This window comes from Biomphalaria glabrata, chromosome 6 (genome assembly GCF_947242115.1).
Source record: "Biomphalaria glabrata chromosome 6, xgBioGlab47.1, whole genome shotgun sequence".
Classification (NCBI taxonomy): Eukaryota; Metazoa; Mollusca; class Gastropoda; family Planorbidae; genus Biomphalaria; species Biomphalaria glabrata.
The window spans coordinates 43,317,832-43,334,164 of NC_074716.1; the positions used below are offsets into that span (position 1 = coordinate 43,317,832).

Here is a 16,333-nt window from a genome sequence, read left to right on the forward strand (position 1 = left end):
TCAAGAAATGTATCTGTACACTATAGTTTAATAAGATATTCTCAGTGGTATAAAATAAACAATAGATGACAAACAAGTTTTTTGATCTAAAGAAAACCCCTCCTCACTTAGAGATATCCAATATCTGGGTCAAATCAGATTGAAATATTTTTGTCTTGGGGTGGTCTTCAATGGATTTCACAAAATGTTCAATTTTCTCCCTATTTTTACAAAGCTGATATCAACTCTAGTCTGATAAAAAGTTTATACACATTATTTCTCCAACATCCGTTCTCAGATCAAGCTGAAATTTTGAACAATTATTTCTTTTATCTGACAACACAAGAATGAATTTAAAAAAATAACCAATTAGTTAATTAACTATTGGTAATTAATTATTTTGTTTGGTATCTTGAAAAAGGGAAAAAAATTGTACTTGACTGACATGGTGGTATAAGCCGAATTAGTCCCATTTGCTGCTTTAAAGTAAGTTTGAAACAAAACTTCAGTCTTCCATTTTTATAGACACCTTACTAGCAGAGTGCTACTTTTAGTTTAAGGAGGCTTGAGTCATGAGTTTGAATTCAGGTCATTCCATTTTTTTTTTGTTATTGTACTAAATGCTTTTAAAAAACAATTCAGGTAAAATCCCCCCAGATCTCCCTTTCTCTCTCCCCCCTTTCCCCTAACTAGTCCAGAGAAGTGATAGGATCATAGCATATTGAGAAAGCATAAAGTAGAGCAAAACAAGAACAATTGATACAAAATATTTCTAATCGCACAGATTTATTGGTGTTGGTCTAGATCTATTACAAATTTAATTACATGACAGATCCAAACTAATTGATACAATTACACTTTGCATAAGTTTTTGTTTAATTTTATGTTTCTCTTGTTTATAATGTCATAAACAGTAAGTCACCAGATGCCATTAATTAAAGAAATGGTAGTGGGAGTTTCACCATGGGCATAATAATAATGGCAATGTCTTCGATTCCAAAGATTAAGGATATTTTCCTGCATCTGCAGACAAAGCCGTTGTCCGCCTGGGGTCTCTTTAAGTTGTTTATTTTGTCTTATATAATGGCTTTCCATTGGGTCTCAATTGTGTATCCCGCAGCCCTTGTGAGAGCTATCCATCTCTTTCAGAGGCCATTTGCTGCCAACTTTCTGCTATGCCGTGGTCATACTGCTTAATAATTTCTCATGTTTCAGGTAGAGAGAGTTTTAATGATTGGGTTTGACAACTTTGTTCATCATCAGGCAGGATATAACAAAAATTTCAACACTAATATATAGGTCAGGGAAACAGTCTAATTGTAATAACAGAAAGACAACTAGGAACGTTGACATTGCAACAAGACATGAGTGTCAATTTATGCAAGTGTAGCTGAGGCATACATTGTCAAGGCCACATGAGATTGTTGTGTTGAATTAAAACGTGTCAGACTGTCAACAAGGGTCAACTCTTTTCTTAGCTGGATGTTCTAGATGCTTGAGCTATTCATTATAAGACCACTTATCAGTTGTTCTTTAGTTACAAGTGTTCATGGACCATTTCATTCCTACTACCAGTCTTGAGAGTTCCAAGTCATTATAGAGCTAGAGAAGCCAGATTTGACCCAGATATTTGAAAGGTTATAAAAAAAAATGTATATTGTCAAGTATAGATATGTACATAAATATATATTGTTGTCAATCAGTTCACTTGAGCTTTGCTTACCATTAAAAATAGACTTAGATGGTGCCTGTAAAATTATTTTCTTTCAGCATTTTTTTTTAAAAATAATATCTGTGTAATATCTAATACATTTATATCTTCTCTTTTGCAACGAGTGTCATCTGCTGGCATCTTTTGGGGGCATGACATGGCTAAAATGTACCAAAAATCAAAATAAAAAATCTGGTGTCTGCTGTATTTAACAAGTCTCAGAGGTAGGGGCAATCAAATCTTTAATGTTCATGCCTTGAGCCTTAAAGGACTGTTTTTGAAAAGCTTTTAAATTTGTAATTAGATTATTGCAAAAAGAAAAATAAATGAAAAGCTTGTGAAATGTTTTAGACAAACATTCAATCTAGCTCTAGGAATAACCAATTATACTTCAGTAATTCATTCCTTCTGTACCTGACTAAAGATGACAGAGATATGCCCAGAAGAATGTTCAGTACAACTAAATAAAAAATAACACTAATAGAAAACAAACACATGAGATGCAATGGTTATATTACAAATGTATTCATCATGTATTTTCATTATGCAACAAAATGGTCAACAAATTATTAGTTAGGAGATTGTTAAAAAAAAAAATCAAATGCAGAGCTGTGTTGTGTTGAAGAAATGTATCAACCAGCAACTAACAACTTTAGCATACACATCAAAATAAGTCACCACAGTATACATTCCTTGTACAGCAACGTCTCATCACATCTTCAAGCCAGCTCATTTAGCTGCCCACCCTCATACTAAATACATTATGCTGACCCACACACATACTAAATACATCATACTAAATACATTATGCTGACCCACACACATTCTAAATACATTATGCTGACCCCCACACATACTAAATACATCATAAACACATTATGCTACAGACTGAGTTAAAATATTTGTTTCTATAAATATGACCACTACAATGTCTAAAGTTTTTGTTGCTCTATTCCAAAGCTGTCTAACCAAGGACATTATAATTGTACTATTAGTTGCAACTATTAGATAATGTTAATCTTTAAAGAAGTGTCCTTAAATGATGTCATAACTACATCTGTTCAAAGTAACAGGAATTTGGGTGAAATACAAATATGAGCAGTTGACAGAAAGCCAGACATCCATTGCTCTTCTTGCCATCTCCATCACTTAAATAACACACACACATAAACAATGGAGTTGGCAATATTCTAGTATGTACATACAACTAATGACAATGATACTTTTTATATTCCCACCACACAAAGGCACTGAAAAAAAAAATCTAATCACACACAACAAAAATGACTGTAACTTCTTTTCTGTATAATAATCTAAGTTTCCCCCAAACTGTTGGGTAGTTTCAGTGCCAGCATATCTTCATGACTTTCAATTTAAAAGAACAATTTTATAGGTTTTATATATTTTGTAAGGTGCTAAAAAAAATAATAGTATATAACACCAATGGAATTTGAAAGTCTGATTGCTGTTCAGTCTATATCATCTATTAATAACATACACATCTAGAAACAAAATAATATCTTATCCTTTGGTCAAATGTAAACAAATTACTCTAAAGACTTTACAATCTATGAATATTGCCAGATCAAAGGTCAATAGAGTGGGTAAGTAATATGCACAACAGGGTCTGAACATTAAGAAAGTTGATTACAAACTTCCACATTTATGTTTGTTCCATTCATAGTCAAACCATTTCATATTGTGCCAGTGGTGCACTAGTAATATACAAGTATCTGATAGGAAACAACAAGAAAACATGGAGAAGACAGCTGCAGACCAAATACAAACAACAAGAAAACATGAAGAAGACAGCTGCAGACCAAATACAAACAAAAAAAACATGGAGAAGACAGCTGCAGACCAAATGACAAACAAAAAAAACATGGAGAAGACAGCTGCAGACCAAATGACAAACAATAAAAACATGGAGAAGACAGCTGCAGACCAAATACAAACAAAAAAAAACATGGAGAAGACAGCTGCAGACCAAATACAAACAAAAAAAACATGGAGAAGACAGCTGCAGACCAAATACAAACAAAAAAAAAACATGGAGAAGACAGCTGCAGACCAAATGACAAACAAAAAAAACATGGAGAAGACAGCTGCAGACCAAATACAAACAAAAAAAACATGGAGAAGACAGCTGCAGACCAAATACAAACAACAAGAAAACATGAAGAAGACAGCTGCAGACCAAATACAAACAAAAAAACATGGAGAAGACAGCTGAAGACCAAATACAAACAAAAAAAAAAGAACATGGAGAAGACAGCTGCAGACCAAATGACAAACAAAAAAACATGGAGAAGACAGCTGCAGACCAAATGACAAACAAAAAAAAACATGGAGAAGACAGCTGCAGACCAAATACAAACAAAAAAAAAGAACATGGAGAAGACAGCTGCAGACCAAATACAAACAAAAAAAACATGGAGAAGACAGCTGCAGACCAAATACAAACAAAAAAAAAAGAACATGGAGAAGACAGCTGCAGACCAAATGACAAACAAAAAAAACATGGAGAAGACAGCTGCAGACCAAATACAAACAAAAAAAAAGAACATGGAGAAGACAGCTGCAGACCAAATGACAAACAAAAAAAACATGGAGAAGACAGCTGCAGACCAAATGACAAAAAAAAAAAACATGGAGAAGACAGCTGCAGACCAAATGACAAACAAAAAAAACATGGAGAAGACAGCTGCAGACCAAATGACAAACAAAAAAAACATGGAGAAGACAGCTGCAGACCAAATACAAACAAAAAAAAAACATGGAGAAGACAGCTGCAGACCAAATACAAACAAAAAAAAACATGGAGAAGACAGCTGCAGACCAAATGACAAACAAAAAAAACATGGACAAGACAGCTGCAGACCAAAAGACAAACAAAAAAAAACATGGAGAAGACAGCTGCAGACCAAACGACAAACAAAAAAAAACATGGACAAGACAGCTGCAGACCAAAAGACAAACAAAAAAAAAGTGTGCACTAAATTTTAACTGAATTCCACTGAAAATGTGTTCATTATAATATGATGTTTCTTACTGGCAACTTGTAATTTGATTCTAATGTTATAAATACATTCAATGGTTTCCAAGACATTGACACAAAGGAGGACAACAATAATTCACTTGGATTTCCTCACAATTTATCTAGATGAAAGAAAAGTGCTAAAAGGCTGGTCCAAACACACATTATATATATAATATATAATACTCACTATATAACCAGCTTGTAAAGAATACACACGTGAAATAAATGGATTTATGATGTTCATCATGATATCATTCAAATAAATAACAAATGAGAAAATTGTACAGATTGAAACTTTTCTCTGGATTAAATGAAACAACAACAACATAACACACAAACGTTGAACTCTTTTTTCTCATAGAAGTTATGATGTTTAGAGAGAGACTGGGATAAATAGAAATTTTTTTTTTTTTTTTACTGTTTTCAGTTTGTTTACAATAATTGAAGGAAATGGAAGTAGCCTAGAATAGAGAGATTTGTCACCACAATATGTAAATACTTCAGCTTTTCAACTGACACAGTATCCCTCCCTTTCCACCTATCATATGGTAAAATGTTTCCTAACATGATAGTGATGACATGATCTTATGTTTAAAACAACTATTGGCAAGTTAGGCCTTAGACTAGATGTCACGAGGTGAGTGACCTAACCTTAAACCCTGTTTACAAATCAAATTACAACTAATGTTGACATCATTCACTCGTGGATTCTTGCTAAGCAAGGAACCAAAAAAATCTGCTTCATTTCTTGATGTGCTCAGAAGTGACAAGAGAATAGGTCAAAATGTACCTGTCAAGTCACAGTGCACCCTCTGGAAGTTTCTAGGAGACGAAAGATTTGTAAAATAGTATAAAAAAAAAGTATGCAGGCCCATCATCATGGTTCATTGATTTAGTCTGTTTATTGAATTGATACTACTAGTTAGGTAGGACAAATCCTATCTATGAATTCAATATTGTATAGTTAGGTAGGACAAATCTTATCTATGAATTCAATATTGTATAGTTAGGTAGGACAAATCTTATCTATGAATTCAATATTGTATAGTTAGGTAGGACAAATCTTATCTATGAATTCAATATTGTATAGTTGGGTAGGACAAATCTTATCTATGAATTCAATATTGTATAGTTGGGTAGGACAAATCTTATCTATGAATTCAATATTGTATAGTTAGGTAGGACAAATCTTATCTATGAATTCAATATTGTACAGTTAGGTAGGACAAATCTTATCTATGAATTCAATATTGTGATTAAAGAAATAACTCTTATTAATGAACTTATTGCATTCAAGTATTTTTAATGTCAACACCAGGATTGTTTTCTGTGCCTAATTCATTGTAGATGTGTGTCTTGTTTAAGGACAGAGACTCCACTAAATCTATCATAGCGACTGAAAATATACATGATCAAGCGTAACCAAACACTAGATAATCTTACATGCTAGTAATTGTAGCAAAAAGTCGAAGGTGAAGCTAGTACGTGACATTCAATACTACTGACAGAATTGACTGAGATCAAGGTGAGGCTTGATATAAGAAAAATCTTATATATGAACAGTGTAATTCACACAAACATTGTACACGTAATGAACAGATTTACAAATAATAATCACTAAAGAGTATTCATTGTGTACTAGCTTTCTTTGGTATTTTCTTCTATTGCAGAATTTAACCTCATTCTAATTAGTAAACACTGTGGTGATCATACAAAAATACATAAAATCTTGGTGAGAAGAGGCGTAGCTAGGGTGAGGAGAGGCGTAGCTAGGGTGAGGAGAGGCGTAGCTAGGGTGAGGAGAGGCGTAGCTAGGGTGGGGCGAGGCGTAGCTAGGGTGAGGAGAGGCGTAGCTAGGGTGGGGCGAGGCGTAGCTAGGGTGGGGCGAGGCGTAGCTAGGGTGGGGCGAGGCGTAGCTAGGGTGAGGAGAGGCGTAGCTAGGGTGAGGAGAGGCGTAGCTAGGGTGAGGAGAGGCGTAGCTAGGGTGAGGAGAGGCGTAGCTAGGGTGAGGAGAGGCGTAGCTAGGGTGAGGAGAGGCGTAGCTAGGGTGAGGAGAGGCGTAGCTAGGGTGAGGAGAGGCGTAGCTAGGGTGAGGAGAGGCGTAGCTAGGGTGAGGAGAGGCGTAGCTAGGGTGAGGAGAGGCGTAGCTAGGGTGAGGAGAGGCGTAGCTAGGGTGGGGCGAGGCGTAGCTAGGGTGAGGAGAGGCGTAGCTAGGGTGGGGCGAGGCGTAGCTAGGGTGAGGAGAGGCGTAGCTAGGGTGGGGCGAGGCGTAGCTAGGGTGAGGAGAGGCGTAGCTAGGGTGAGGAGAGGCGTAGCTAGGGTGAGGAGAGGCGTAGCTAGGGTGAGGAGAGGCGTAGCTAGGGTGGGGCGAGGCGTAGCTAGGGTGAGGAGAGGCGTAGCTAGGGTGGGGCGAGGCGTAGCTAGGGTGGGGCGAGGCGTAGCTAGGGTGGGGCGAGGCGTAGCTAGGGTGAGGAGAGGCGTAGCTAGGGTGAGGAGAGGCGTAGCTAGGGTGGGGCGAGGCGTAGCTAGGGTGAGGAGAGGCGTAGCTAGGGTGGGGCGAGGCGTAGCTAGGGTGAGGAGAGGCGTAGCTAGGGTGAGGAGAGGCGTAGCTAGGGTGAGGAGAGGCGTAGCTAGGGTGGGGCGAGGCGTAGCTAGGGTGAGGAGAGGCGTAGCTAGGGTGGGGCGAGGCGTAGCTAGGGTGAGGAGAGGCGTAGCTAGGGTGAGGAGAGGCGTAGCTAGGGTGAGGAGAGGCGTAGCTAGGGTGAGGAGAGGCGTAGCTAGGGTGAGGAGAGGCGTAGCTAGGGTGAGGAGAGGCGTAGCTAGGGTGGGGCGAGGCGTAGCTAGGGTGGGGCGAGGCGTAGCTAGGGTGAGGAGAGGCGTAGCTAGGGTGGGGCGAGGCGTAGCTAGGGTGAGGAGAGGCGTAGCTAGGGTGAGGAGAGGCGTAGCTAGGGTGAGGAGAGGCGTAGCTAGGGTGAGGAGAGGCGTAGCTAGGGTGAGGAGAGGCGTAGCTAGGGTGAGGAGAGGCGTAGCTAGGGTGAGGAGAGGCGTAGCTAGGGTGGGGCGAGGCGTAGCTAGGGTGAGGAGAGGCGTAGCTAGGGTGGGGTGAGGAATTTGAATATCTCCCCAGGCCTCCACTTGAGGGGGGGCCACCAAATGAGTGGGTTTTTTTTACATTAAATATTTAGCAAAATGCAGGGGCCCCCAAAGAGGTCAAGTTCCTAGCTATGCCACTGGTGAGAAGGACCTTTTTTTTTTATATGTATATTTAGTGCCTAGTGGATCCAATCTGATTGTTCCAAGTAGAAGTTGACTTGAAACTTCAGATATGTCACTGTGTAAACATATCACATAGAAAGATCTTTTAGATTAGTTTATACAGTGTTTGGGTGAGCAAAGGGCAGATCAACTTCTGATGGGTAATGAGAGCTAATCTTCTATACATGTCAAAGATAAAAGTTCACTTGAACAGACATTCCGAAAACAAAGAAATCACTCATGGAATCGACTTACACATACAAAAAAAAAACATTAATATTCCAGTAATTGGATACATTGTAAGTATCACATGGTTTAGACAGTACACAGTGAAGCACCACATGGTTATCAGACAGAACAAAGTGAAGGATCACATAGTCATTAGACAGTACAAAGTAATGGTTTATCAAAGACATGTGTGAAATATTGAAATTTTCCATTGAAACTCTTGAATAAAACTTCATCAACATCAAGGACTTCCATGCAAAATGTCAACAAATTCAGAAAACCTAGATAATTAACACATTCTGTTAATTATCAAACCTTTTTCAGACTAATTAAGTCTTATTTTTGAAGAAATATTTTAATAATAAATTCATTCATTCTTATTAGATCACCTTTTTCAACAAATCGAGCCATAAAACATATTCCAGTTCAATGAAAAAAAAAATCTTATTTTTATAAAGTTTTTAAAACCCAACACCAAATTAAAAAAAAAAAGTTAAAACTGACATCCTCCTATTATTGTATTAGTGAGACAGTGTTGTAGGCTTAAACAGAATACCATTACCTTTCATACATTGCAAATGTATGCCACTAAATAAAGTCAATTCAGATCAATATGTGAGTATAACTTCAATTTTGAACATGCCCCTTAAGGGTGTTACAATCTAACTGAGACTGTTATCTATTTATAGCTATGATGGCAATGTCAGCTACTTTCAAGATTAAATGCAATATATTAAAATTATTTTGTTTCCTTTAGTTTTTTTAATTATACACTAACAGCAAATCCCTTTTATGCCAATGCTAAAATAAAATGTATATAGTAAGCTTTTGTTTTTCTTCTATTGCTAAACATTTTCCCAACTATTTTGTAAGCTGGCTATAAAAACCTTGACATAAATATTATGTTAATAATAAAATTATCATTTTTTAAGAACAAAAAATGGATATTAGATTTTATATTTTGTTATATTATGTTATTGGAATCAAGCTTTAGATAGCTCTAGGAAAAGGAATACAGACCATTTAAAATGTAATACTGATTTGGATTTTAGTCAAAGTCTTCTTGCTATACTCAAAGGTATATGCATTTTATTGTAGACTTTGTAGCTGCCAGGCTTATTGATGCTTTCTCTTTGAGCTGAACAGGCCTAAGTTGATCTTTTTTTGAAATAAGAGTCCTATACAGAATCTCAAAATTATTTCTGTGGGATTCCCCTAATACCGGTATATAATTTTTTTAAAAGTATAAACATATACAGATTTTATTAAAACAGAACTATGTATAGTTCATAAAATATATCTACCAAGAGCTAGGAGGCTGACAAGACTAGGATAAGTAGCTAGAGTGACAAATGTTACTTCAAAGAAGAAAAACAAAATATCTCAAACCCATTCAGAAATAGCTTCTCACTATTTTTGTTTCTTCTCAGTCAGTAAGTTGATTATATTTCTAGAATACCTTTTTTAGATTATTTAACTTAATAAAGAGGCATGGAGAAAGATGGTCAACATATCATGTGTGGTGCCCCAAATGTTAACATAATAAAGGATAATTAAATAGCCAGATTATTCCAATAAAGATTAGACATTATGCTAATTGTATTCAATGCTGAGCCTGTGCAAAGAGATATGTAATAGTAATGTTGAAATATTATCTTAAACTTGGATTGTATAATGTATATTCTACTAGTATGCATCAACAGTTGTAAAACAAACAAAAACATGTTTCCATAATTTATATTTATAACAAAAATTGAGTAAATTTATTTCAAACATTTATAGCACATTTCTTGTAAAACAGATACTGTTATTAGTAATTACTATGATGAATAAGTTTGACTGGAGCCATGTATGTCTATGTAAAATGACATCATTACAATAGTGAAGATGTAAACTATCCCCCAAAAAGTCAATTGTATTTCAAAAATAAATAAAAGGGAAAAAAAGAATTGAAATGTATATGACTATAAAACAACAAAAAAAACAATCAGTTCTAAAGTTGATGTGATCCAAATGATGATGCTATGAGACTGAAGAAGCTGTACACCTGAACCAGGCAGAAAGACATGGTGACAAGCAGGAGTTGGTCATGACCTTGGTTTTGATAAGCCTAAGCCAATGTAGAGCCCAGACAGGACTGTTCTCGTAGAACTGAGTAGTAGTTTTGATCTAAATGTTGGCTACTCGTCAAGGTGTTCCTATATCCACTATGAAATGTGTAAAAAGTTCTCTAATCTGAGTGGACACTAGTTTATACTGGACGTTGTTCAGACCTTCCAGCTTGCTCCTTCTAGCGGCTGATCTAAGTAATTTCATTCTGAAAAGATACATTTAAAAAAAAAAAGTTTTAAGAAAATGGTAAAACAAAATATTTTTCATTCATTTTAAATTTTGCAATTTCCTTGACACTTGTATTCCTTTTTCAGCCCCAAGAAAAAACTTGATCAAAAAACACAAACAAGTTTCCACTTTCATATTTGTTTCATTTTTTAATATGATTCGAACTAAACCAATCAGAAAAAAAATAAAGTGCTTAGGATATTTCATTGGCTTTTAGTATATAATCAATAAAAAATGTCTAAATTTGACATTGAAAATTCTTCTCTGAAGTCTAAAAAATCACGATGGAATTTAGTTTATAAAAAAGAATAGGAAAGAACTGTGATAAACAAGCTCCAAAGTAACAAAAGAAATTTTCAACTGGCTATTGTGGAATCATCACCCAACACTAGAATATCCAAATAGCATGATCCAAATCAGAGTGACAATTTCAAATCAGAGTTGACTAGATATTGACTAGATATTAAGCAAACAGGGAGTATAAGAGAGAATACATTTTATTTTTTGAAAATTCAAGATACGATCTCTTAACATAGAAACTGTACAAGACTTTTAAAGATGTGATTCTATTCGAAAAAATTTGTACAAATTTAAAATGCTTGCCAATTAGAAAATTTGTTATAGAATAAGACACAAAAGTAAACTTTGAATTGAAGACCTAACGTAGGTGATACTGTTGGTAGGTGAGTTAGAATTTAACTACTTTAGATTAGTTTGTAATGTAGATAATAGATAGCATGATGAATCCAAGACATCTCTTTACTGTCTCCAGATAGATGCACATAGTCACACGGTATATAGTGGTGTGACAAGTAGTATGATACTAGATTCTTCATTGTGATTATTCAGTGTAAGTTTGAATAGCATGCAAATGAAATCAGACAATGAGAAGATTAAAGTATAATCATGTAAGTCTAGTTTTAATAATAAAGAGAGAAAGAGAGAGAGAGAAAAAAATTTAGAATTAAGAGAATAAAGTTGCAATATAATATTTGGATTTTTGGCACATTAGCACAATTCAGGCCATGTTGTGCCCGCAATATTAGTCTTTGGAGAAAGAATGTTTCTAATGTGTATCAAAATTGCTTTATTAGAATATTCTAGATTTTGCTGTGCTAAGTATTATTTTATTTTATTTGAATAAAATTATATATCAATGAAATGAATGCGCTATAAAGAACTGTATGTGTGGTGACTGAATCAGTATTCTATTCTATTCTATTCTATTGTGAAGATTTTTCATTTTGTGTAGCAGTGCAAAAAGTTAAAAAAAAAATATTGAGCCAGAGCCCTCTAGTTACATATATGTTCATATATCAAGCAGCACTTCAGCTTGGTATTTTAAACACTAGAATTTGAAATGTCACTTAAAAGCTCTGTACTTAAGTTATCCTGTCCCCATTGCTACTTAATTTCACAGGCAATTAGTTTTACACTCAGCTAGAGGGCATTGTCAATAAAAGGTTTTCTAAAATGGTTTATCAATGTGGTAAACCTACCTGACAGCTACTTCTGAACCTTTGCGGCCCTCATGCTTGACCATCTTGTACCTGGCTATATTGCTAGGTGGACGGTAGATTCGTAAACCTCTGTGGAGAATTCTGGTAGTCATGTCATCATCCTCAGCTCCCCAGCCCCAGTACATGTTGGAGTAGCCATTGACAAGCTGAAAGTGGTCAGTTCTAAACATCAGAACACCTCCAACAAGCCCTTGATATGGAAGTCTGGAGACAAGATGCAAACTATAAGTTTAGCTTACTGGTTGTGTAATAGCATTTTATCAAACATAGCATTTTAAATAGTAAATTTTTCTAATAAGATTGATTAACTTCAAGTTAGTTACTTAAAAACAAATATTTTAGGGCAGAAATATACAAAAGTTATTGTTTGGATGGAAATTTAAACATTATATTGAGTCAAATTTCATCAATTATTTTTAACCAATCATGTAATTAATTTTAATATATCTAGACTTTGTGCAATTGGAAATATTTTTATAAACTGTTTTTGTTAAGCACAAAATTCATGCTTATAGCATGATACAGTGCGCTATGGTCCAATCACTTTTGTGGACCACTTGGGCAGTTGGAAGGTGTCATCTGGGAGAAGGTTTCTAAGCTGCCTTTTCAAAAGCTATTTAAAAAAATTTTGCTTGAGTCTGAATTCAAACTCGGGATCTCAAACCTCCATGCTGGAAGGTCCAAACGTTAGCCACTAAGCTACTCAAGTACTTATAACATTTGAAGTAAATGATCTAATTCTCAACTTAAAGTTGTTTTTTTGTAATCTCCCCTTAGCTTAGAATATTATCTAGATAAAACAAAATTCTCCTATAGAAGTTTAAAAACAAACAAACTGGGTCTTAACTACTTACGTATACTGAAATTTATCTATGCTAATGGACATGTGTTTGGGTTGTTCTGTACAAGAATACATGTTTCTATCATCCTCAGGCACTAGGTCAACATCATGGAAGGTTACACACTGGAAGTCAAACAGCTGCAGAGCCTCTCGAAAGGCTGCATTCATGATGCGCCCTTTGTTGAATGTTTCATTTCCATACTGAAAAAGAAAGAAAGAAATATAAAGAAATTGAATGGGTTAAAATAGACAGTCACAAAGGAAATCATTCTACTTTCAACATCAGAATACTTCCAATTAAAATAAACATTTAATCTCTATGAAATAAGTGCAAGTAGTGAGACTGACCCCTGCAGCATCTATTCACCTAACCCACCTCTCCGCATTGAGCAGTTGTGCCCTACTAGACTGTGTTAGATATCTTCCTGCCCCATAGTGAGCAGTTCACTACTGCCTGGTTGTGTGGAATGTGTTATGGACTGGCACTGAGATGGTCCCAAGTTTCAACCCACTGAAGTCCTGCTGGAGGTTTGAACTAGGACGCAATAATTGTCATTTCTAAAGGATGAAGTTGTTTGGTTTTTTTTTACATCTACAACTTATTTTATAAACATGGCTTCTCTACTAAATGAGCCTCAAATTGACAATAAAGTAAGTTTAAACATAGAAGACTAAGCTTCTCTACTAAATGAACCTCAAATTGACAACAACCTAAGTTTAAACATAGAAGTCTAAGCTTCTCTACTAAATGAACCTCAAATCGACAAATAAACTAAGTCTAAGCCTACTTCAAACTTCTACTTTACTCCTCTACAGTTCATAAACTAGTGCGAGAAATTTAGATTTATAGTTTGACAAGCTCATCAGACATTGACACAGAGAGAGAGAGCAAGAGAGAGACAGGTTGTGTGTGTGTGTGGGGGGGGGGGTAAGAAATAGAAGTAAAGAAAAAGGGAAAGGATGAGATACATGAGCAAAGAGAGGAAGAAAGAAAGAAGAGGTGAGTATGGGTGGGTGTGTGTGGGGGGGGAGAGGGCATGGGAGAGAGGAGAGCAAAATAGAAGTTGAAAAAGGTGGCATAAATACAATACAGAGACAGGAAAAGAAGATCAAGAAAAGGACACAACCCTCAAATGTAGCCCCCCCCCCCCCCTTGCAATGTGTCAACATCTACATAAATTGAGACTCTACATAGATCTAGATGGGTACTCTTCAAGAAACAGGTGGTCAACCATTAGTGCACACTGTCCAGCGCATAGATCTAGACATACAACAACACTGTACAACGACATCGCACCCATAGCCAGCGCCAGCCCCAGGATGAAACTAGAAGTGGTTTTCCATTGAATTGTTAGTGACAAAGAAACACTGCAAAGTGGGGGGGGGGGAGAAATTGATGGCTGGGTCAGCAACAAACGTTAAATTAATGTTGACAGATTACAGGGGCGAAGACCTAATGATTCAGTCAATAATGAAAAACTGTTTTCTTTTTACAATATTTCTATTTAACTCACTCACTCATGGGGAAACCTGGGTGAACGCTATCTCGAATACTGCTCTAACGATTTCCTATAAATTTAACATTTGATGTATATCGCTGAGAAAAGAAACACTAGCATGTTATAATTTTTCAAAGTAAAACAAAAATAAATGTAAATTTGGCTGACTAAATCTAGGTCTAGATCCATCGACGTTGAAAGGATTATTGCGTTCTTGAAAAGACTATCTTGTTCGGGTATTTTCCCAATGTAAGGCATTATTGAATTGAAAGTTGCTTTAAGTTTATTGAAAGTAGATCTATATCTAGACTAAATCTTTAGAGTTCTACGTGTAATATATGTGCCAATAAATAATAGATATCTTATACAATATCTGCTGACCTAATTGACAGAATCGTTGGATGAAAAAGCTGACGGTCTCAACATCACAAGTTTGGAGCTAAACACAACAACTACTGCCTGGTTCAAGCAGTTGAGTTCTTCCAAAACAACATTAATGAGACTCTAGTCCTGTATCTTAGCCAAACGTAAATCTCTATTGAACAATTGTTATAGTGAAGGGTCCGAGACCAGGACTAACCTAGTCCTGTATTAATACCTGAAACTAACCAAGTCCTGTATTAATACCTGAAACTAACCTAGTCCTGTATTAATACCTGAAACTAAGCAAGTCCTGTATTAATACCTGAAACTAACCAAGCCCTGTATTAATACCTGAAACTAACCTAGTCCTGTATTAATACCTGTAACTAACCTAGTCCTGTATTAATACCTGAAACTAACCTAGTCCTTTAGTAATACATGAAACTAGCCTAGTCCTTTAGTAATACCTGAAACTAACCTACTCCTGTTAAATGGAGCACCCTGAAACTTAAGACTGAATTGCTTCGGTATTCAAAAGTAATTGAATAGTAATGTGTATCGATACAGTTTTATCTTCTTACTAATTCCAGGCAAACTCTATCATACAAAAATTAAAACTTTTTATTTTTTTTGATCCAGTCTACGTTCAAAACACAATAGCAGGTGACCCGTTGGTTCAAGAATACGAATACTGACCCCTGCCGGTAAGTTAAGTGTGACTGAACCCATATCGAGCAACACTGTATCTGATGCGACAGTACATACTCTAAATGTGCATTGTTTGTCACAAGTTTAGGAACCTCAGTAGAAATCTATCGTGGTCTCGAGCTCCGCTTTTATGGACACATTTAAATAATTGGAAAAATCATTATCTCATTAGGTACAAAGTGTGTGTTACATAATTTTATAGACTGATTAATAGTAGGAATACCAAATATTCACTTCAGAACTGCAGATATGAATTATAACGAACTTGACTTTACTGTCATCTCATACTATTGATTCATGTAACTCAAGTGGTTGATAGATACCGTAATATTTTGGAAAGAAAGCTTAAACTAAAACAAACACAATTTTATCTAATAGAGTACTTTCACATTGTCTAGACACTATTATTATTATTTAAAATCTCAACACATAATTGAATGCAACTCTGTAAGTACAGTTTAAGAGCTACTTTCCTTTAACTATAGAAGGGGATCTCGGCAATGGAATTTTTATGCCACAGAAACATCCTTGGGCATCACATTCAAAGACCTCATCCCAAACGAGGAGATAGCCATTGGACCCCAGGATGACCTGCTGTCAGAAAATGCAAATTAAAACTCTACGACCATATTACAAGGTCTTCAGGGCTCGCTAAGTCCTTCCTTCTGAGAAAACAAAAAAAGAGGTAGACAAAGAAAGCAAGTTACCTTCCTTAAACATATTTCAAACTTAAAGTAATAAGATTGACATCGATTTGTTGCTTTGCTCGGGCACCAGAAATATAATTTAAGAATAACAAATATACCATAATTTAGAAGCAAAATGGTGAATTCCTTCGCGCCAAGGATG

General features: G+C 35.8%; 1 protein-coding gene across 12 annotated transcripts in view; it reads right to left on the reverse strand.

Moving 5' to 3' along the window:
- Positions 1-8,738: 8,738 nt before the first annotated feature.
- The window catches only part of LOC106063880 (beta-1,4-N-acetylgalactosaminyltransferase bre-4-like), a 139,715-nt gene continuing 132,120 nt past the window's right edge, over positions 8,739-16,333 (reverse strand). For all 12 annotated transcript variants that reach the window (XM_056032506.1, XM_056032504.1, XM_056032505.1 and 9 more), the window contains 3 exons: positions 12,928-13,115; positions 12,053-12,277; positions 8,739-10,530 (listed from right to left, as the gene is read on the reverse strand). In XM_056032506.1, the coding sequence (XP_055888481.1) occupies positions 10,401-10,530; positions 12,053-12,277; positions 12,928-13,115 (543 nt within the window). In that variant the 3' untranslated portion in view covers positions 8,739-10,400. The remainder of the gene's footprint in view (positions 10,531-12,052; positions 12,278-12,927; positions 13,116-16,333) is intronic.